The 24083-nt window shown below is 36.0% G+C and overlaps 1 protein-coding gene across 3 annotated transcripts in view; it reads right to left on the reverse strand.

The window, feature by feature from the left end:
• Positions 1-462: 462 nt before the first annotated feature.
• GMPS (guanine monophosphate synthase) overlaps positions 463-24083 on the reverse strand; it is a 112469-nt gene continuing 88848 nt past the window's right edge. For 2 of the 3 annotated variants that reach the window (XM_082840347.1, XM_082840349.1), the window contains 9 exons: positions 16166-16317; positions 14902-15075; positions 13378-13483; positions 11885-12000; positions 9351-9476; positions 6065-6180; positions 2866-2996; positions 1784-1956; positions 463-728 (listed from right to left, as the gene is read on the reverse strand). In XM_082840347.1, the coding sequence (XP_082696473.1) occupies positions 627-728; positions 1784-1956; positions 2866-2996; positions 6065-6180; positions 9351-9476; positions 11885-12000; positions 13378-13483; positions 14902-15075; positions 16166-16317 (1196 nt within the window). In that variant the 3' untranslated portion in view covers positions 463-626. The remainder of the gene's footprint in view (positions 729-1783; positions 1957-2865; positions 2997-6064; positions 6181-9350; positions 9477-11884; positions 12001-13377; positions 13484-14901; positions 15076-16165; positions 16318-24083) is intronic. The other variant, XM_082840348.1, reaches the window with a different exon arrangement.

Raw genomic sequence — 24083 nt, forward strand, 5'->3', positions numbered from 1 at the left:
CCCATGGCTGTAATGACATAAAATTCAAAGTACTTAAACAAATTCCTGGTGCTTTTCCATCTTAAGGTAGCTTACCATTTTAGGGCCCCAGTGTCCTGCAAAAGTGGATGGAATAGCCCACCTAAACCTTTATCTGATATGTTGACCCCTGCCCAGAACCTTTGGAGGAATGAGGCTACTTTACAGGAAACGCAGATTCTCCATAAGGAATACATACTAAGTCACACTGGTAAATAATGGTGTTTCTAACATCTCTTAGAAACTGGCAAGGGGACAGAAGTCCATTACCAGCCCCCAAACTCACCCACTCCCATACATCTTCGATGACAGAGACATCAATAGCAACAGTGAGTTTATACATAAAGAACAAGTGAGGCAGAGGTAAAGGCAAAAGCAGTGTCAGTGTCTGAGTGTAGGCAATGGTGCTTTGATTATACCCATACAAACTCTTCAGTCCCTTTTAGTTATCCCCAACTCAGCTCTTAAGCCGTAGATTTTTGCTGCAGAGAACTCAGATGTGATGTAGTTGCTCCAGTAACTGTTTTGACAGTACTGCATGTCAATACTGGGAATGGTTTCTAATCAATTTAATCTGCACACGGAACTTTAGTAGAACAAGAAGTTTATTACTCCCACTCAGTAGTTCCTGGGGGCTTTGATGTTAAGTCATACATAATTCGAGAAATACCAGGAATCTTCTTAATCTCAGTGACCATCTTTAACACCACCTGTTATAAAACAAAGATTATAAATAAAGAGCCAGGGTCCACTGTGTGTCTAACAGATTTAGAAGTCCTGCAATTGTAATTTGAAATTAAAACACAATCTATTTTTACTATTGTCCTCTCTGTATATGGGATATATTTATGATTAATTTATGTAGTGATGCTCTATAGATTTAAGTGACTTAAATTCAGTACTACTCAAAGTGCAGTCTGCAAGTCATGTTTGTTACTGGTCCATAACAAGTGTTTAGAAGCATTTATAGCAATTTGACATTGCTGTGGCATCCAAGTATCTGATTTTACGGGTTTATGCCAATGCTTCACAAATTATCTGTGGCTTACAACGTCGAGGCCACCAAGGTGGCACATAATGCAAGGTAATAATAATCATTGCTATACGTATAGACAAGGAAGGCCTTGTCACTTGACTGGCCAGAGACTTGGCAAATGTGAGCCTAAGGGAAAACAGACTCTAAGCCACATTCCCCAACCCTGCTATCTAGCTATATATAATCAGAGCTCCGTATTAGAGTCCTGGAACAGTGGTCCAACTAATAAAGTCTCGCTTTGACTTTCATTTGCCATTATGCAAATAGCTCCTCTGGAACACTCTAGTGGAGAGATAATAAGAAAGAAAGATGGTGATCAAAACTGCAATTGCTAATAGGCAGAGCAACAAGAAATTCATGGGTGCCTGGCCATAACGCCATCAAATCTCACCCTTATGTCTAATAAACTCTTCCTCACTCTTAGTGTTTTCTTCTCTACTTGGAGGATACTATTTATAAAGTAGAGGTTGGCAAGATTAGATGAAATGATAGATTAGAGTTGGTGATTCTCCACATAGTAATCAGACATCTGGAGTTTAATAAACTTAAGGCCTTTTTCTACTATAGTGTATTAAACAACCAATTATGTGGAGATTAAAAAGAGCCTATTTTATGAACAGAAAACCAACCTCAGGAATACCAACATTGCCATAGCCTATTCCATTCACCATTATTATAAAATGTATAAGGTATTAAAAATGTACATTAGAAAAAAAATATATAAGTTACCTCTACAGGGATCTCATTGCCAGGGGTTGCAGGTATACCAGTCATGAAATCACTAGTAATAAAGGTTCGAATAACCACGGATCTCTGGCATGAAGGCTGCTTCTGAAGTGGGTCCCGATCAAAATGTAAAGGTGTCAAAATCACCGGCATCTGGCTGATTTTCCCAGCATACCCTAAAGAAAGGAAGTTAACATGTAGAACCAATCACCACACCATAGAAAAGCACTCTCTGCTAAATTAAATCCCCCCAGACAGATCTAAAATCGCAGACATACACACACCACTTCTTGGGACTGTCATCATGTACTGTTTTTAGCTACTCTCATAGCACTGTAAGTAAACATAATCACAAATACAAATTACAGAATTTGATGACTGCAGTGATACGTTACAGTGATGTGATATAAAGTCAATTCATTATTCATAGTAGTTATCTTCCATACTGCAGACACTGAATAAGAAAATACTGAACCACTAACCCTAGGGGAAATACAGAGTTAGGTTCCTGACCACTTTCATCAACTGATTAATACATATCCTTGCTTATGTGTGTGTCTGTTTAAAGACACCTTATGCAATATTTATTGTAGGTTCATTAACGTTGAGCTCACAGCCAATGGCACTATAACTCATGCCTGAATGAATCTTATCTAACAAACCTATTTTCTCGGTAAGTTACATCACAGCCTTCCTGTGCTTAGGAACCTAGACAGCACCTCAGCACTATTTTAAACAGTGAAATCACCAACAAAAAGCACGAAAATGCAAAAAACATGTCACTAAATAGACCACAAAAAGGACACTTGTTTATAGAAAGAGCTGAAACAAGAAGGCAGAGGATTGCCTTGTTCAACCTCAGCTGGGAACATATGAGTTGAGCAACTCAAATTTTTTGCCACTTTGTACATGTCCGCAAATGACCACAAAGGTGAATAAATTTTATACAGATAAGGCAATGTCACAGAACTACCCAAAGAATTAAATAATAAAACTAAAAGCTGAGTCCTCCTACTAGAAATAATAATGCCATGCTTCCAAAATCTAGTTAGAGCATTCAGTGATGAACAAAATGGGCAGCTTACCAGACTCCCTGAGAATGTTATGGGCCTCAAAATCAGCTTGGCGTAAAGTACTGAGCACCCCTGTTGTCAAGAAAGTGGGAGTAACATCTGTAGGAGGTTCTTTAACTGGTGAGCCAAATATATAGACAACTCTAGAAGGGGGTAGTGAAAATTACAGAGAAAATACGTTTTAGTAAGAGAAGCAAAGCACATAAAATAACATTCTTTCCATTTGTTCTTAGGCCCCTCTCTTACCCACTTCAAATTCCCAAATGGGTAGGATAGGATATAAGATTATAGAAGGGTCTCTATTCTATGAACCTTCCTCAAAGTATATTTTCTGGAATACTAGTATCTCAGAACGTGCAAAGATGTAAGTGATTATCACAATCCTCTTTCCATTTAATGTACTGGATTGAAGTGTATCCCCAAAACTTCATGTCCATCTGGAATCTGTGGGTGAAAATAGGGTCCTTGTAAAGGTAATCAAACAAAGGTCATAATGGTGTTTGGGGGGATTAATCCAATGATTGGTGGGTGTTCTTCTAAGAAGAAGGAAATCTGTAAACACAGCCACATGGAGAAAAGACAGCCATGTAAAGATGGAGACAAAGATTGGAGTTACACTGCCACAAGCCAACGACTGACAGCAAACAACAGAAACTACGAAGAGACGAGGAAGGATTCTCCCCCTAGAGCCTTCTGAGAGAGCCATGGCCCTGCTGACACCACCCTTGATTTCAGACTTATAGCCTTCAATAGCCTCCAGAACTGTGAGATAATAGATTTCTGTTGTTTTAAGCCTTCCAGTTTGTGGAAATTTGTTACAGTAGCCCTAGGAAATTCCTGGGGAAACACCAAATTAAATAGGTTTTATAACAAAACCTCAGAAACTATAATATGCGCTAGAAGCTTCCAAGATGAGACTACAGTGAATTTCCCAAACTTATTTGACTGCCAACTCAACCTTTTTTTTCTTTTTTTTACATTTTGGAAAACACTGATCCCAAAGAAAGGTTAAGAATATCACCAAAGTTAAGACTTGGTTGAAAAGGAATGACTTACTACTGCTTCAAGTAAATGTCTGTTTGAAACTTATGAAAGTATGCTGCAGATGTTAATAAAAGTAGGATTTGGAAGGTAGCTTGAGGAAATTAGGATCAAATAATTACAACAATTCAAGGGGAATCTTGCCAATGGTTTGAGGAATCTGTTCTACAACCTTCACCCAGAAAACAAGAGAGAGAAGGGGTAGGGATGAGTGCCACCTGGCTCTTTCCAATCCAACTCCAGCCAGCAGGCAACTGTCCCTTTTCCTTAGCCCTACTGTCTTTAGCAGAGAAAATAAATCTCCCCTGTAACTACCATGGTGAAGTTTAATAATGCTTTTTTCTTAATAGGTACTTAAAATAAAACATATGGAAGAAAAAAGCATCAGATTAAAACCACCACTACCACCAAATACTTCATTGCCTCCTTCCAAACATACTGTCACAAGAAGGGTTTTGTTCCATGCATAGAAAGTAGGCCACACTTCTTCTAAACAAAATAGTTCCTAGAGCTCATAAACAATCCTTAGAGGAAAAAAGCAACTATGCAAGAGAATGCCATGAACTTGCTCCTTTTTCTTTTATTTCGTTCAAACAAGAGTGATCATAGAATGTACAGGGATAGGCAGCCTTCCAGTAAAACTGGAACCGTCCCTCTCTATATAAAGATTCCAGCATGCAAATTAGGGGGGAAAGACTGGTAAAAATGGAAAGCTTTTTTTTTTCTTTCTTTCTTTTTTTAAATTCCAATTCCCAAAAAAAGACCCTGGCAAAGAAATCAAAAATTCACCAACACCCTTTAAGGGCTTGCTAGGTTCATATTTAAAATCTAGTTTTTTGTTTATTGGTTGTTAGACTTTATTTTTTTCCTTTTTTGGGGAGGGAGGAAAGGTTAAGAATGGAGGGAGAGACAAATGGGGAAAAAAGAAAAGACAGGCAGAGAAACCAGACTATAAAAGGACCGAGATAAAGTTTAAACAAGGGTGAGTGCTCTTCGGCAAAAGAAAAGGACAAAGAGACAGATGAAACAAGAATGTTGTGAAATGAAAAACATATTAATTATGTAGTAAAAGCCGTGGAGCCAAACTTAGTGAAAGGGAATTTTCTGTATGACCTATGAAGTTTATTTAGGTATTAGCATGTTTCAGAAGATGAATTATGAACCATTATTTTAACCAAGACAATTATCTCCATTCAAAACAGGCAATTACAAATTTACCATTATTTATTAATAATTCACCCTTTCAGTGTGTTAAAGGTGCTTCTGTATTTGGGGGCCTTTGGTTCATCTATGCAAGCCTTTTAAAGGACATGTTCCCATCAGTAAAAATGTGATTTCCCTTTGACTTCTTGTCTTGAAGGCCATACCAGCCTACAAATACTAGCCACACCAGTATAGAAATATACATACCCTGCTAAGTAAACACCAACAAGTAGGGCTATACTTTCTGTAGCTAATTTGAGTAAACTGAAATCTCAAGAAATTCTTTTTGGTTGTTAACTGCCTAAAACCCATGAAGAAAATAGAAAAGAGTGAAACACTGTAAAATAAGATTTAATTAGCAATCTGGTACTAAATGAGTAAGACTTTTAAAATTATAACAGACAATGCTCAGTATTACATAAAGATTATATCAATAAATCAGTTATTGATATATACAACATAAGAAATTAATGTATAAATTAAAGGAAAACTGGATCTGAAAAACTAAATTCAAATTTTTTTAAACACTTAATGCTGTTACTTTGACGATATCTGGCATATGTCTCTTTCTTTTGATTTACTCTGGAATTATTATTAAATTGACTAAGTCCCTAACAGTAATTCTATAACCTGTACAATTCTTTCAATCCTTCTGGAATAAAACATCTAATCATAAAACAAGTAGTGTAAATTGCTAATTGGGAAGACATGTTTTTAAAGCTGTCTTTAGTATTTCATATTACAATTAAAAACCTTCCTATTTCTCAAGCAAAAAATATTTTAATAAGCAGATGATTGCACCGTGATGAAGGAACAAAGTACAAGGTATTATTAAATATCTGCTGGATTATGACCTAAGCACATACCTGTATCTACACTTGAGCCACTGATCTTTCAACATGGGAAGACCTTAAAAAAAACACATCCTTCCATTACATTTCACCCCACCACCACCTGCAGAACACACCTGTTAATGTTGTGACACATGCGAGGTATAAGTCTAGCCAGGAAAATAAGAGATTCCCAGTCAGGCTCATCCTTACTGGAGATTCCACACACATAACTATAAGAACGACAGTCACCCTGAAAATAAAAATACAATTGATAATTTTAATGATTTTACAGAATTCAAAAGATGGACTGGAAAATATTTCATGCATGATGACACCATTAATAGCAATTTTTTAAACAAAAATATGCTTGACTATAAGTATATATGGATAGTTTGCTAATGATATAAACAAATCCTAAATTAAAATCCCCTATTTAACAGTTTTTTGTATTATTTATTTATTCATTATTTTTGGCTGCGTCGGGTCTTAGTTGAGGCATGTGGGATCTTTCACTGCAGCGCGTGGGCTCTTCATTGTGCTATGCGGGTTTTGCCTTCTCTAGTTGTGGCGCGCAGGCTCCAGGGCCCGTGAGCTCTGTAGCTGTGGTGTGCGGGTTCCAGAGCATGTGGGCTCTGTAGTTTGTGGCACGCGGGCTCTCTAGTTGAGGTGCACAAGCTCAGCAGTGTGGGCTTAGTTGCCCCGCATCATGTGGGATCTTAGTGCCCTGACCAGGGATCGAACCCGTGTTCCCTACACTGGAAGGTGGACTCCTTACCACTGGACCACCAGGGAAGTCCCTAACATCCCCTGTTAAATTCTACCTAAATCAGCTCAGACATTAAAAAGAAGTGTCACGGTAATTTCAATAATTTATTCAACATACACCAGAGATCCACTGGGATTTCATTCCAAATACCTGCCGAACTACAGATAGCCAGCACTCTTAATTTGGCAGACAAGATCTGCCAAATCCTTTAGATGGATAAAGGATTCTCAAGTCAGATATAAAAATAATTTATTCCTTTATAATAAGAAAGTTAATTTTAAAATAAGTGAATAAAATTGATAATATTGATTCCCTTTTCCTCTGTCCTGTTTAATCCAAGTCATTTACTTAAAAAAAAATTTAAACTGAAAAGCAACTTAAAAGTAAGATTCATTAGATAACTACCTAATACACAGTAAACTTAAGAATTCAGACTATTTGAATGCTAATATAATAGTATTTATCAAAGTTTAAAATGTACATGCTCTTTAATCCTGAAAATATTACTGAAATACATGAATAACTGCTTGAAAAACTAAGATACTACTTGCTGAAATGCCTATAATAGTGAAAAAGTGAAAATGGTTTAAATGTCCATTGATAGGGGAATGATTAAATAAATTATGGTATAATCATACATGGAATATAAAGCAGCAGTTAAGAATAAGAATCTACTTGCAATGGCATGAAAAGAAGTTCATGATGTTCAGTTAAAAGAAAAAGGTGATGAAAAAGGTGTCAATAATTCCCTTTCATTTTCTTTCTAAATGGTTCTGGAGGGAACATTTAACTGGAGAGCAGAAATAGGGAGAATTACTTTTTAAATGTACTGTACATTTTTTTTTTTTACAAATGCAGTTTATTTTGGTATTTAGAAAATAAACTTCATTGCTATACTAACCATGAATTATGATTTTTTATCTGGACTTCTAAGAGTCTCAGCTTCAAAGGCCTAAGAGACTAGATAAAGTTAAGATAACCAACAACAAAAGAAACTTCCTTTTTGATGGGAAAAATAGTGGAGCCTGAATAAGCTTCATTTTTTTAAATTGAAGTGTAATTATTACAATGTTGTGTTAGTTTCAAGTGCACGGCAAAGTGATTCAGTTATACATATATATATATATATATTACTTTTTCAGATTCTTTTCCATTACAGGTTATAGTTCCCTGTACTATACAGTTGTTTACCTATTTCATATATAATAGTGTATATATATGTTAATCATATTTTTTAAAAAAGAAATCACTCATCCAACAAATTATATTTATTTATTTATCCATAGCATTATCTACGAACTTATCAAAAAAGGGGAATGGGGAACTAGTTCAATTCCCTGCCTAGCAGGAGTTAGCATACACAGCTAGAAGTTTTCTATAATAGATCTACTTAGGACTGGAAAAAACAAAAACAAAAACAAGAAAAACCACTTGTCTGCTCTTCTATTTTTATACAGTAGGGTAATATCTGCCTGAAATATCATACGATGAGTTTCAAAATGAATCTGTATATGATAAATGAGATAATCCATATACCACTGAAAGAAAATTATTCCTACAATTCCAGGAATGGTTATTTCAACATGATTTAAAAACAATATAAGTAGCTTTCACATAGGGCCTTTAAAAAGAGGGAGAAGAGGGGAAATAGCTGGCCCTATCATTTCCATGAACTAAAATATTTTAGTTTAACTTTAAAGTAACGACGAATTTTTATTGTCTTATTTACAAACAGAGCTACATGAATTCAGGAGAAAGAGGAATTTAAAAGGATGGCTCAGATTCACATATTTATGGAAAAGAGTATATATTAAGTTTTAGATGAACAATCTCTAAAATGTATTTAATTTCTTCCCATGCATAATTCTACTATAAGAGAACATTATAAACACATTAACCCACTTAACTGGCACTTGCACCATTTTGAGTTGAATTATTGACAACTTTTCTAGTTTTCATTTAACTTCAAATTCTAAATCACAGAAAAGAAACCTTCCTCTTCCCTAGATTCCCAAGCTTTTTTCCCCCAGAAACTCACCCGATGATCATATAAATAAAGAATATAATCTATGAATAGCATTTCAAAAATGAGAACTATATTACAGTCACATGCTTTTACAATTGGAAAGACAGAACATACTGAAAATGTTAGTTGTACATTATCACAGCTAAGAGAGAGAGAGGGAGAGACGGGACATGTTGAAGAGGCAGAGGACACTGGTTTAAGGAATACACAAGCTGAGAACAATGCGTAAATGGTGTAACATGTACCTCTGGGGGCCTTCTTGCAGTTAGAGACTTCTAAAGCCACAGAATATTTCACATCAAGAAGGATAAACGAGGACATGATCTCTCGGTACCTGTTCTTCAAGGCAGAAGCAAGCAAGCCAATCCTATAGCAAATCACTCTTTGAATTTTTTTTTACTTTTGTTACAGATGACAGGTATTTCAAGTCTATAAAATCTCAGCCTGAATATTTAGTTCCTATTACCTTATTCACTTCATAAACATTCTATAAAATATTGCCTTTTTACATTTTTAAACTTGGTGTATATACTTTTGTATTTCATTTTCCTAAGACATTCCTATTTCAATATTAGCAAAAAGAGCAGCAGAAAGTTATGTCACAGGTCAATGAAGTCACACAACTCACCTGCACACCCACAGTTTTAATTGGTAGCAGGAAGGCATTCAGTGAATGCAGACTTGTAATTTGCATCAGCTTCTCCTGATCCTCTTCTGTTGTGCAGGCTTTGACTCTCTGTAATAGTGTATGTGGCTAGGAAAACCAAAGACACACTCCTCAGGGTTTCAAGAAATAATAGCATTCACTCTTTTGGTACATTTTACTATCTTATGTATCTACACTTTCTGGTTTATAGCAATAGATTCTATTTGGTATTTCTCTCTGACTTGTGTGTGCTATGCAGTGTGTCAGAATTTCATTTCTGAGTGCCAGGGCTATGAGAAGTTAAATATCAGGACAAGAAACACAGATTAGATTTACATACATGGAGGCTTTAATCCTCTGTCAACAGCAAGGGACACCTCACGTGAGTCAAACCTTCTCCTGATCTCTAAAGAAACTTTTTGCCATAAAGTCAACTTTGTCTGAAATTAATATATCTCTACCTACTTCCTTTTTTTTGGTTTATTTGCCTGGTGTATGTTTTTCTGTTCTTTTACCTTCCCTCTTCCTATCCCTAGGTAAACAGACTATAGTTAGATTTTATTCCTCAATCTAGTTTGACAATTATGTCCTAACTAAAGATGTTAATCCTTTTAATTGTGGGTTAATAATACTGTTGAATTCCATCCTACCATTTAATTCAGTAGTTTCTATTTGCCCCACTTTTTATATTTCTTTCTCCTTTTTTATATTCCTCTGAACTGATGATTTCTCCCAGCTCATTTATTTCCCCTTTACTAGTTGTGAAGTTAAACCCTCTATTTTTATTCTTTATCATTTCCCCTTAAGTGGGGATATTTAACAAAAGAGAATCACCTCTGCCCAACTAGCAAAAAATACAAAGATCTTTGAATGCTTTAACTCCAATTGATCCCCCTGTGGCTTATATGCTATTTTAGCTATATAATGTTATACTATTTTTTTTAAATAAACACCAAAATTTAGATCAGTTTATACAGTCCATGTCTGTTTAATTTTATCCATTTACCATTTTATTTGCTTACCAGTCCCTGTATCTCAGACCTTTCAACTGGTATCCTTTTGCTTCTCCTCAAGTCATTTCTTTAGAACAGTGGTTCTCAACCTTAGCTATACATTCAAATTTCTTAGTATGTTCAGGTCCCATCCCACATAAATTAAATAAATTCTAGGGAGAAGGGGCCCAAGCATAGAATACTTCAAAAGCTCCCCCTGTTGAATCTAATACACAGCCAAGGTTGACAACCACTGCCTTTATAGTTCCTTAAGTAACAGACTGTTGGTAGTAAATTCTGTTTATGTGAAAATGTCTTTATTTTGCCTTAGTTCTTTGAGACACTTTATCTATTCACTATTGTTCACAATTATTTTCTCTTGGTACTTTGAATTCTTCCTGCTTTTAACTACTGCTTCCAGTAATAGCCTTTCCTTTATGCAGCTGATAATCAATCTTTTCTTTGCAGCTGCTTTGTCTTTGGTAGCCTGTAGCTTCCATAGTTATGCCTATTAGGTGTCAAATTCTTCTCCTTTATCCTGATTGGGATGTTATTATGCTTCCTGAATCTGAGGCATGGTATCTTTCACCAGTGTGGAGGAATTTCAATACTTTTATCTATTATCTCCTTCTGGAGATACATTAAAGTTGACATTCTCATTCTACATTAACCTCTTTGAACCATATTTTGTCTTTGATGCTTTGTTCCAATTTCTGGATAATTTAACATCGATCTTCACTAATTCTCTCTTTAGCACTTTTTAATTTTATTTTCATTTCTAGAACGTAATTTTTTTTCAAAGCTCCCCAGTCACTTTTTATAGTCTCTTATATACCTTATTCTTATTAAAAATTGCTTCTTTTAATTCTCAGTACTTTTAAATGTTGCCTATATGCTAATTCCAGTATCTGAAGTGCTTGAGGGTCTTCTACTAGTTGTTTCCACTAGCTCTCATTCATGGTGCCTTACTTTTATATCTATTTTATAGTTTTTTATTGTAAGCTCATATTTGTTGAAACTCTATTTATGGGAATTCTTTGAGGCCTGGTTGAAGAGACTCCAAAGAGAATTTACATTGCTTTTTGTCTGACAACTGGAAGCACTACCAACCAAAGCCCACTTTAACACAGATTATAAATTTAGGCACCAAATATACAGAAGAACTGGAGACATTTCCATCATCCTCAATTTAGAACTAAAATGATCTCCCTTGCCTTCTTGCAATAAATATGAAAGGGTATTTTAAAATACTTTGTATCTAGTATTTTCAGGGATTCAAGGTATCCAATCTGTTAAAATATATGGAATGGCTGAAAAGAGAAGTCTGCATTTAAGAGTGTCTGTAGAATACTTTCTTCATAGTCATTTCCAAAGGTTAAATTACCCTGAAGTTTCAAATAATGAAACCCTAATCAATTTTATTATAAAGACTGGAGTACAGCAAGAATCCATTCAATTCCTTGCACCAATTAGCTATGTCTGCTTAAAGCTCCTACAATAAACAAATTCAACACAAATTATTACCTTTTTAACGCTTGCAGAAAAATCAGCTACTATTTTCAAAATATTGTTGGTTTCAGGAAAATCCTTACAGATATAAGGTTCCTCAGCACATATTACTCTGATTGCCAGGCCTGGACCTAAAGAGAAGAGTAACAATGGTATTTAATATAAATGTTATGTTTAATATAAAATTTTAAATAAAAAAAGGTCACTATTCCCAAAATATAAAACACCCCTGCCATTGTATTTTTAACCAGTTATATTGAAATATAACTGACATATACAATTTAGGTTTTTTAAAGTGTTTAATATGAAATGCAGCTATTAGTTTCCCATCCAACTCATCATTTTTAGAATGCTTCAGTTCTGTTCACATCAATGATATACACCTCTTATTTTAATAGTCCCTGTATTAAGAATCTCAAAATTCTCCAATAAATATTTTTAATTCACAATATACATGCCAATCTATTTAAAATTACTTTCATACACAATCCTTTGCCAACACACGTTAGGGACTGAACGTCTCAAATTACTACAGTTGAAGTTCGTAATATAAACAAGTGCTAATCTCCATATGGGCTATACCTTTGCAACACTGTTTATGGAGGCAATACAGTAGTTAAGAGTAACTAACTCTGAGAAGAGCTTATTGGGGCTAGAATCCTGGTTCCAAACCCAACCTGCATAACTTTTGGCAAACTAGCCTCTGTCCCAAAATTCTCTCAGCTGGACAACAGGATCATAATAGTTTCTATTGTGAGGATCAAATAAGACAACATGTGTAAAATACTGTATTTAGCAGAATGCCTAGCACATACTAGTACTCAAGAAATGTTAACTATTACTATGCTTTTTCATTTAATTAGACCATTCCCTCAACTCATCACCCAATGACTATTGTAGAGACCTAGAAACTGAGGTATAAGATTTGCCAAGCTCAAGAACTCATAACAAAAACAGGTTAAGACTCACAGTCCTAACTTTAACAAATACCACCTCTAATTAATTTTATTTTATGACAGCAAATGACTATTTAAAAATTGAATATTTTCATTTGGTCATGAATTAAATACATACAGCACTGTGCAAAGAAATGGTTCAACCATTCAGACAAGTCAGGGGATAAGGATTTCAGAGAACTGAGTTTTAACCCTGTGGAATACATCATGGTATAGTAGAAAGAACATATAAACCCAATTTCTAACACTAAGAATTGTGTGGCAATGTTATTAAAATATCTCTTGGCTTTCTCATCTGATGGCAACATTACATGACAATCTGTTTACACAAAGATAATGTAATATATAAATATATATACAATAAAAATGAGTATTTAATAAAATGAAATATATACAGTAGGCACTAAAAAGAATATTTATTCCCTATCCATCCTTTCCTTTCTTTAAAGTTACATATTCCCTAAGATGATAAATTACTTCAAAACCTGTCTGAATTGATTTTCGTTCAACATGAAGGCATAGTAACAAATCAAACAGAATTCTATTTTTTACCTGGGAATGGATGCCTGGAAACTAACTCTTCTGGAAGTCCAAGTTCTCTGCCTAAGGTTCTTACTTCATCTTTATGAAAATCTTTCAAAGGTTCTATGACTTTTCCCTACAGGGAATAAAAATGCCAATTAATACGAATTAGTAACCAAAATGACATGGAAAACAAAGAGTAACAAATTATTGGCTTTTCCTGTTGTCTTTTAACCTTTAAAAATCAGTTTTTAAAACTTCATCTTTTAAAGTATTTCTTCCTATGTGCTTATAAGGAATTAGATATTTTAGTGATCTTCATATTTCTCTTTGAGACCCATTTTAAACGTAAACCTCTTAAATAGAAATAAATGAGAACAAACCTACCCACCAATCTCTGATTTAGTTCTCACTGTAATACAAGGAAATCAGAAAATATACTAGTGTTTAAAAATTAAAACTCTCCAAATGATACCATCAAAAAAGTGAAAAGACAACCTACAGAAGGCAAATCATATATCTAATAAAGGGCTGTAACAAGACTATATAAAAAAGAACACATACAATTCAATAATAAAAAGATAAATAAGCCAAGTTAAAAATGGGCAAAAGATCCGAATAGATATTTCTCCAAAGGTGACATATAAGTAGCCAATAAGCACATAAAAGATGATTGACATTAGCTATTTGGGAAATGCAAATCAGAACCACAATGAGATACCTACCACTTCCCACCCACTAGGATGCCTAAAATAATAAAAAGGTACAGGTAATCCACACTCATTAGGATGGCTAATTAAAAAAAAAAAAAACCAGAAAAGAACAAGTGTTGGGCAAGATATGGAGAAATTGGAAGCTTTGTGCACTGTTGTTGGGACTGTAATATAGTATAACTGCTAAGGAAACATTAAGGAAGTCCCTCAAAAAATTGAAAATAAAACTACCATAAGATTCAGAAATCCCACTTCCTGGTACATATCCAAAAGAACTGAAAGCAGGGGCTCCAAGAGGAATCTGTAAACCCAAGTTCATAGCAGCACAATTCACAACAACAAGGAAGTGGAAGCAATCCAAATGTCCATCGGTAGATAAATAAATTAACTACACACACACACACACACACACACACACACACACACACACACACACACACACACACACACACACACACACACACACACACACACACCAGAATATTATTCAGCTTAAAAAGGAAATCCTATCACATGCTACAATATGGATGAACCTTGAGGACTTATACTAAGTGAAATAAGCCAGTCACAAAAAAACAAATGCTGTATGATTTCACTTATGAGGTATTTAAAGTAGTCAAATTCATTGAAACAGAAATTAGAATGGTAGGTTACCAGGGATTAGGGAGAGGGAGAAAAGGGTAGCTGTTGCTCAACAGGTATAAAGTTTCAGTTTTGAAAAATGAAAAAGTTACAGAGATCTGTTTCACAACAATACAAATACACTTGACACCACTGAACTGTACACTTAAAAATGGTTAAGGGAGGGAGGTTTTATGCGAAAGTTCTCATAAGCTTTTACCTCCTCTCTCAACTTTCTGATAAGCTCTGTGTCGTTATGATGGGTTTTGATGAGTTCAGCTTTGCCACTTGCAACAAGGGATGCACTTTCAATTAGATCAGGCCGTAAAGTACCTTGGGCAAGGAAAACCTCCTCTGGTTTCAGGTTCATTTCTCCAATTACTTCATTGGCAATCTACAAACAACAGGAGTAAAACAGCCTTTTAAGAGATGAATTCTTCTAAAAGACAGCAAAATTTTATATTTTCAGCTAAATTTCTTAAAGAGTCTTTTTGCAATATTGACCAGGAGATGAAATCTACCGTGCTCCAAAATAAACTCCTTTAAGAACACATGCTTATAAAAAGAAACGAAATTGAGTTATTTGTAGTGAGGTGGATGAACCTAGAGTCTGTCATACACAGTGAAGTAAGTCAGAAAGAGAAAAACAAATACTGTATGCTAACACATATATATGGAATCTAAAAAAAAATGGTTCTGATGAAACTAGGGGCAGGATAGGAATAAAGATGCAGACGTACACAATGGACTTGAGGACACGGGGAGGGGGAAGGGTAAGCTGGGACAAAGTGAGAGAGTGGCATGGACATACACACACTACCAAATGTAAAATAGATAGCTAGTGGAAAGCAGCTGCATAGCACAGGGAGATCAGCTCGGTGCTTTGTGACCACCTAGAGGGGTGGGATAGGGAGGGTGGGAATGAGACTTAAGAGGGAGGGGGTATGGGGAACATATGTATACATATAGATGATTCACGTTGTTATACAGCAGAAACTAACACAACATTGTAAAGCAATTATACTCCAATAAAGATGTAAAAAAAGAGAGAGACAAAATATTAGCAATAAAAAAGTAAAAAAAACACAATGTCAACCAACTATACATTAATAAAATTTTTTAAAAAGTCAAAAAAACCCTCAAAACACATGCTTAATGTGATTCAAAAAGGTATATGAACATTCCCATCAAAAGCCTAAAAAAATCTAGCCATTGAAATACCCAAAGAACTAAAATCTAATATCAACTGAAAATATCTATTCTTAAGCAGTGAAAACAACAAACTGAAAACACAAGTACATATGTTTTTTAAAAACATAAAACAGTTTTTACTAAGTCAGTATAATAGCAATATATCGTAAAACTCTTAGCCAACAAAAGAATCAAAATTAGTCACAAAATTTGGTTATTTGGTATAATGATAAGGAAAAAAATACTAAAATTCACATCGAAAATAGTACACATTGAAGATATTAAAAAGGTACCTTAACAAAAGTATCCCCAATGATTTTTCTTTTCTCCTCAGGACTCGTAGTCATATTTAAGGTTTTGCTAATTCTCTTTCGTGGAGTTCTGTCTTCATCTGATATTGGTAGAGTTGTTGTTCCATTATAGAAAGAATGAGCAGCATTTATCACTGGGTAAGAGGAGAGAAGCATGTTTTAAACTAACATGATATTTGAAAATCATAAATGATAGGTCAAACTACAAACAGAAAACCCAGATGGATCCTCTGATCTCCCCGTAATTTGCCTGCATATTCTAGAACTACCAGTAAACTATGACTGACAGAGTCCATACACAGGCACTCACTGAATCTTGTTCCATTAAGAATCGTGTGGCATTAATTCTAGGGCCAGGGACTTCCCCGGTGGCACAGTGGTTAAGATATCATGCTCCCAATGCAGGGGGCCTGGGTTTGATCCCTGGTCAGGGAACTAGATTCCACATGCATGCCACAACTAAGAGTTTGCATGACACAACTAAGGAGCCAGCGAGACGCAACTAAGGAGCCTGCCTGCTACAACTAAGACCTGGCGCAACCAAATAAATAAATATTAATTATCTAGGGCCATAATATCACAAATTATGCTAACTGCCTCCCATCTTATTCAGTGCTTCACCACAGCAACAAGCAAAATCCCAACAAGAAGCATAACCCCAAGGGAATCAAAGCAGTGGTACATACACGGGGATCAAAGCCCTCAGAAGTGCACACTGACCAGTCTCTTGAAAAACCGAGATCTATAAACACATATTTAGTGATCCTTGGTTGTCTCTTTATTTTTTTCTGAATTTCAGTTTATTTTTTATACAGCAGATTCTTATTAGTTACCTATTTTATACATATTGGTGTACACAGGTCAATCCCAACCTCCCAATTCATCCCACCCCCGCCAACACCCGCGTTCCCTCCTTGGTGTCCATACGTTTGTTCTGTACATCTATGTCTCCAATTCTGCTTTGCAAACCAGTTCATGTGTACCATTTTTCTAGACTCCACATACATGAGTTAATATACGATATATTTTTTTTCCTTTCTCACTTACTTCACTCTGTATGGCAGTCTCTAGGTCCATCAACGTCTCTACAAATGACCCAATTTTGTTCCATTTTATGGCTGGGTAATATTCCACTGTATATATGTACCACATCTTTATCCATTCGTCTGCTAATGGGCATTTAGGTTGCTTCCATGACCTAGCTATTGTAAATAGTGCTGCAATGAACACTGGGGTGCACGTGTCTTTTTCAATTATGGTTTTCTCTGGGTATATGCCCAGTAGTGGGATTGCTGAATCATATAGTAATTCTGTTTTTAGTTTTTTTAAGGAGCCTCCATACTGTTCTCCATAGTGGCTGTATCAATTTACATTCCCACCAACAGTGCAAGAGGATTCCCTTTTCTCCACACCCTCTCCAGCACTTGTTGTTTGTAGACTTTCTGATGATGCCGACCATTCTAACTCATGTGAGGTGGTACCTCATTGTAGTTTTGATGTGCATTTCTCTATTAATTAGTGATATTGAGCAGCTTTTCATGTGCCTCTTGGCCATCTGTATGTCTCCTTTGGAGAATGTCTACTTAGGTCTTCTGCCCATTTTTTGATTGGGTTGTTTTTTAAATATTGAGCTGCATGAGCTGTTTATATATTTTGGAGATTAATCCTTTGTCCGTTGATTCGTTTCCAAATATTTTCTCCCATTCTGAAGGTTGTCTTTTCGTCTTTTTGCCTTGTTTATAGTTTCCTTTGCTGTGCAAAAGCTTTGAAGTTTCATTAGGCCCCATTTGTTTACATTTCCATTACTCTAGGAGGTGGGTCAAAAAAGATGTTGCTGTGATTTATGTCAAAGAGTGTTCTTCCCATGTTTTCCTCTGAGTTTTATAGTGTCTGGTCTTACATTTAGGTCTTTAATCCATTTTGAGTTTATTTTTGTGTATGGTGTTAGGGAGTGTTCTAATTTCATTCTTTTACATGTAGCTGTCCAGTTTTCCCAGCACCACTTACTGAAGAGGCTGTCTTTTCTCCACTGTATATTCTTGCCTCCTTTATCAAAGACAAGGTGACCATATGTGCATGGGTTTATCTCTGGGCTTTCTATTCTGTTCCATTGATCTATATTTCCGTTTTTGTGCCAGTACCATACTATCTTGATTACCGTAGCTTTGTAGTAGACTCTGAAGTCAGGTAGCCTAATTCCTCCAGCTCCGTTTTTCTTTCTCAAGATTTCTCTGGCTAATCGGGGTCTTTTGTGTTTCCATACATATTGTGAAATTTTTTGTTCAAGTTCTGTGAAAATTGCCATTGGGAGTTTGATAGGGATTGCATTGAATCTGTAGATTGCTTTGGGTCGTAGAGTCATTTTCACAATGTTGGTTCTTCCAATCCAAGAACATGGTATATCTCTCCATGTGTTTCTATAATCTTTAATTTCTTTCATCAGTGTCTTATAATTGTCTGAATACAGGTCTTTAGTCTACTTAGGTGGGTTTATTCCTAGATATTTTATTCTTTTTGTTGCACTGGTAAATGGGAGTGTTTTCTTTATTTCACTTTCAGATTTTTCATCATTAGTGTATAGGAATGCAAGAAATTTCTGTCCATTAATTTTGTACCCTGTTACTTTACCAAATTCATTGATTAGCTCTTGTAGTTTTCTGGTAGCATCTTTAGGATACTCTATGTATAGTATCATGTCATCTGCAAACAGTGACAGCTTTACTTCTTTTCCGATTTAGATTCCTTTTATTTCTTTTTCTTCTCTGACTGCTGTGGCTAAAACTTCCAAAACTATGTTGAATAAGATTGGTGAGAGTGGGCAACCTTGTCTTATTCCTGATCTTAGTGGAAATGCTTTCAGTTTTTCACCACTGAGGACGATGTTGGCTGTGGGTTTGTCATATATGGCCTTTATTATGTTGAGGAAAGTTCCCTCTGTGCCTGGAGGGATTTTATCATAAATGGGTGTTGAATTTTATCATAAGTTTTGCCTGCATCTATTGAGATGATCATATGGTGTTTCTCCTTCAATTTGTTAATATGGTGTATCACATTGATTGATTTGCATATATTGAAGAATCCTTGAATTCCTGGGATAAACCCCACATGATCATGGTGCATGATCCCTTTAATGTGCTGTTGGATGCTGTTTCCTAGTATTTTGTTGAGGATTTTTGCATCTATGTTCATCAGTGATATTGGCCTGTGGTTTTCTTTCTTTGTGACATCTTTGTCTGGTTTTGGTATCAGGGTGATGGAGGCCTTGTAGAATGAGTTTGGGAGTGTTCCTCACTCTGCTTGCTATATTCTCGAAGAGTTTGAGAAGGATAGGTGTTAGCTCTTCTCTAAATGTTTGATAGAATTCACCTGTGAAGCCATCTGGTCCTGGGCTTTTGTTTGTTGGAAGATTTTTAATCACAGTTTCAATTTCAGTGCTTGTGATTTGTCTGTTCATATTTTCTATTTCTTCCTGGTTCAGTCTTGGAAGGTCATATTTTTCTAAGACTTGGTGCATTTCTTCCAGGTTGTCCATTTTACTGGCATATACTTGCTTGTAGTACTCTCCCATGATCCTTTGTATTTCTGCTGTGTCAGTTGTTACTTCTCCTTTTTTGTTTCTAATTCTATTGATTTAAATCTTGTCCCTATTTTTCTTGATGAGTCTGGCTAATGGTTTGTCAATTTTGTTTATCTTCTCAAAGAACCAGCTTTTACTTTTATTGCTCTTTGCTATCGTTTCCTTCATTTCTTTTCATTTATTTATGATCTAATCTTTATGATTTCTTTTCTTCTGCTACCTTTGGGTTTTTTTTATTCTTCTTTCTCTAATTGCTTTAGGTGTAAGCTTAGGTTGTTTATTTGAGATGATTCTTGTTTCTTAAGGTAGGATTGTATTGCTATAAACTTCCCTGTTAGAATTGCTTTTGCTGCATCCCATAGGTTTTGGGTCATCGTGTTTTCACTGTTATTTGTCTCTAGGCATTTTTTGATTTCCTCTTTGATTTCTTCACTGATCTCTTGGTTATTAAGTAGTGTATTGTTTAGCCTCCATGTGTTTGTATTTTTTTACAGATTTTTTCCTGTACTTAATATCTAGTCTCATAGCGTTCTGGTCATAAAAGATACCTGATACGATTTCAATTTTCTTAAATTTACTACGGATTGACTTGTGACCCAAGATATAATATATCCTGGAGAATGTTAAATAAGCACTTCAGAAGAATGTGTATTCTGTTGTTTTTGGATGGAATGTTCTATAAATATGAATTAAGTCCATCTTGTTTAATGTATCATTTAAAGCTTGTGTTTCCTTATTTTCAGTTTGGATGATGTGTCCATTGGTGAAAGTGGGGTGTTAAAGTACCCTACTATTATTGTGTTATTGTCGGATTTCCTCTGTTACGCTGTTAGCATTTGCCTTTTGTATTGAGGTGCTCTTATGTTGGATGCATAAATTTTTACAATTGTTATATCTTCTTCTTGGATCAATCCTTTGATCATTATATAGTGTCCTTTGTCTCTTGTAATAGTCTTTTTTTTTAAGTCTATTTTGTCCGATATGAGAATTGTTACTCCAGCTTTGATTTTCATTTGCATGGAGTATCTTTTTCCATCCCCTCACTTTCAGTCTGTATGCATCCTTAGGTCTGAAGTGGGTCTCTTGTAGACAGCATATATACGGACCTTGTTTTTGTATCCAATCAGCCAGTCTATGCCTTTTGGTTGGAGCATTTAATCCATTTACATTTTAGGTAATTATCGATATGTATGTTCCTATTACCATTTTCGTAATTGTTTGGGTTTGTTATTGTAGGTCTTTTCCTTCTCTTGTGTTTCCTGCCTAGAGAAGTTCCTTTAGCATTTGGTGTAAAGCTGGTTTGGTGGTTCTGAACTCGCTTAGCCTTTGCCTGTCTGTAAAGATTTTAATTTCTCTGCCAAATCTGAATGAGATCCCCTGCTGGGTAATCTTGGTTGTACGTTTTTCTCCTTCATCACTTTAAATATGTCCTGACACTCCCTTCTGGCTTGCAGTTTCAGCTGAAAGATCAGCTGTTAACCTTAAGGGGGTTCCCTGGTGTGTTATTTGTTGTTTTTCCCTTGCTGCTTTTAATATTTTTTCTTTGTATTTAATTTTTGATAGTTGGATTAATATGTGTCTTGGCATGTTTCTCCTTGTATTTATCCTGTATGGAACTCTCTGTGCTTCCTGGACTTGATTAACTATTTCCTTTCTCATATTAGGGAACTTTTCAACTATAATCTCTTCAAATATTTTCTCAGTTCATTTCTTTTTCTCTTCTTCTTCTGGGATCCCTAAAATTCGATTGTTGGTGCGTTGAATGTTGTCCCACAGGTCTCTGACTGTCCTCAATTCTTTTCATCCTTTTTTCTTTATTCTGCTCTGCAGTAGTTATTTCCACTATTTTATCTTCTAGGTCACTTATCCGATCTTCTGCCTCAGTTATTCTGTTATTGATCCCTTCTAGAGAATTTTAAATTTCATTTATCGTGTTGTTCATCACTGTTTGTTTGCTCTTTAGTTCTTCTAGGTCCTTGTTAAACATTTCCTATATGTTCTCCATTCTATTTCCAAGATTTCTGATCATCTTTACTATCACTATTCTGAATTCTTTTTCAGGTAGACTGCCTATTTCCTCTTCATTTGTTAGGTCTGGTTGGTTTTTACACTGCTCCTTCATCTGCTGTGTGTTTCTCTATTTTCTCATTTTGCTTAACTTACTGTGTTTGGGGTCTCCTTTTTGCAGGCTGCAGGTCTGTAGTTCCCGTTGTTTTTGGTGTCTGTACCCAGTGGCTAAAGTTGGTTCAGTGGGTTGTGTAGGCCTCCTGGTGGAGGGGACTAGTGCCTGTGTTCTGGTGGATGAGGCTGAATCTTGTCTTTCTGGTGGGCAGGTCCACGACTGGTGGTGTGTTTTGGGGTGTCTGTGGCCTTTTTATGATTTTAGGCAGCCTCTCTGCTAATGGGTGGGGTTGTGTTCCTGTCTTGCTAGTTGTTTGGCACAGGGTGTCCAGCACTGTAGCTTGCTGGTCATTAAGTGAAGCTGGGTCTTCACACTGAGATGCAGATCTCTGGGAGATTTTTGCCATTTGATATTATGTGGAGCTGGGAGGTCTCTTGTGGACCAGTGTCCTGAAGTTGGCTCTCCCACCTCAGTGGCACAGCCCTGACGCCTGGCTGAGGCACCAAGGCTCAGAATAAAATGGAGAAAAGAAAGAAAGAAAAGAAAGAAAAAAAAGAAAGAAGATAAAATAAAGTAAAATAATTAAAATAAAAAATTATTTAAAAAAAATTTTTAAGTAATTAACAAAAACACACACACAGATGCCTAGGACAAATGGTAAAAGCAAAGCTATAAAGACAAAATCACACACAAAAGCATACACATACGTACTCACAAAAAGAGAAAAAGGGAGAAATATATATATATCATTGCTCCCAAAGTCCACCTCCTCAATTTGGGATGACTCGTTGCCTATTCAGGTATTCCACAGATGCAGGGTACTTGAAGTGCATTGTGGAGATTTAATCTGCTGCTCCTGCTGCTGCTGGGAGAAATTTCCCTTTCTCTTCTTTGTTCACACAGCTCCTGAGGTTCAGCTTTGGCTTTGCACCCGCCTGTTCATGTAGGTCACCTGAGGGCCTCTGTTCTTCACTCAGACAGGACGGGGTTAAAGGAGCAGCTGATTCGGGGGCTCTGGCTCACTCAGGCCAGGGGGATGGAGGGGTACAGAATGCGGAGCGAACCTGCCACAGCAGAGGCCAGAGTGACGATGCACCAGCCTGAGGTATGCAGTGTTCTCCCGGGGAAGCTGTCCCTGGATCACGGAACCCTGGCAGTGGCGGGCTACACAGGCTCCCGGGAGGGACGGTATGGATAGTACCCTGTGCTTGCACATAGGCTTCTTGGTGGCTGCAGTAGCAGCCTTAGTGTCTCATGCCTGTCTCTGGGGTCCACGCTGTTAGCCGCGTGAGTACAGGTCTTTTAACTCCTTTGGTAGGTTTATTCCTAGGTATTTTATTTTATTTGTTGTAGTGGTGAATGGAATTCTTTCCTTAATTGTTCTTTCTGATCTTCTGTTGTTAGTGTATAGGAATGCAAGAGGTTTCGGTATGTTGATTTTGTATCCTGCAACTTTACCAAATTCATTGATTAGCTCTGGTAGTCTTCTGGTAGCATCTTTAGGATTTTCTAAGTATAAATATCATGTCATCTGCAGTGACAGTTTTACTTCTTCTTTTCCGGTTTGTATTCCTTTTATTTCTTTTTCTTCTCTGGTTGCCATGGCTAGGACTTCCAAAATTATGTTGAATAACAGCAGCGAGAGTGGACATCCTTGTCTTGTTCCTGATCTTAGAGAAAATGCTTTCAGTTTTTCACCATTGAGAATGATGTTTGCTGTGGGTTTGTCATATATGGCCTTTATTATGTTCAGATAGGTTCCCTCTATGCCCACTTTCTGGACAGTTTTTATGCTTAGCATAAATGATGTTGAATTTTGTCAAAAGCTTTTTCTGCATCTATTGAGATGACCATATGGTTTGTATTTTTCAATTTGTTAATATAGTGTATCACATTTATTGATTTGTGTATATTGAAGAAGCCTTGAAACGCTGGGATAAACCCCACTTGATCATGGTGTATGATCCTTTTAATGTGCTGTTGGATTCTGTTTGCTAGTATTTTGTTGAGGATTTTTGTATCTACATTCATCAGTGATATTGGTGTGTAATTTTTTTTTTTTGTAGTATCTTTGTCTGGTTTCGGTATCAGGGTGATGGCGGCCTCATACAATGAGTTTGGGAGTGTTCCTTCCTCTGCAATTTTTTGGAAGAGTTTGAGAAGGATGGGTGTTAGCTCTTCTCTAAATGCTTGAGAGAATT

Source organism: Leucopleurus acutus, assembly GCF_964270905.1.
Source record: "Leucopleurus acutus genome assembly, chromosome: 5".
Classification (NCBI taxonomy): Eukaryota; Metazoa; Chordata; class Mammalia; order Artiodactyla; family Delphinidae; genus Leucopleurus; species Leucopleurus acutus.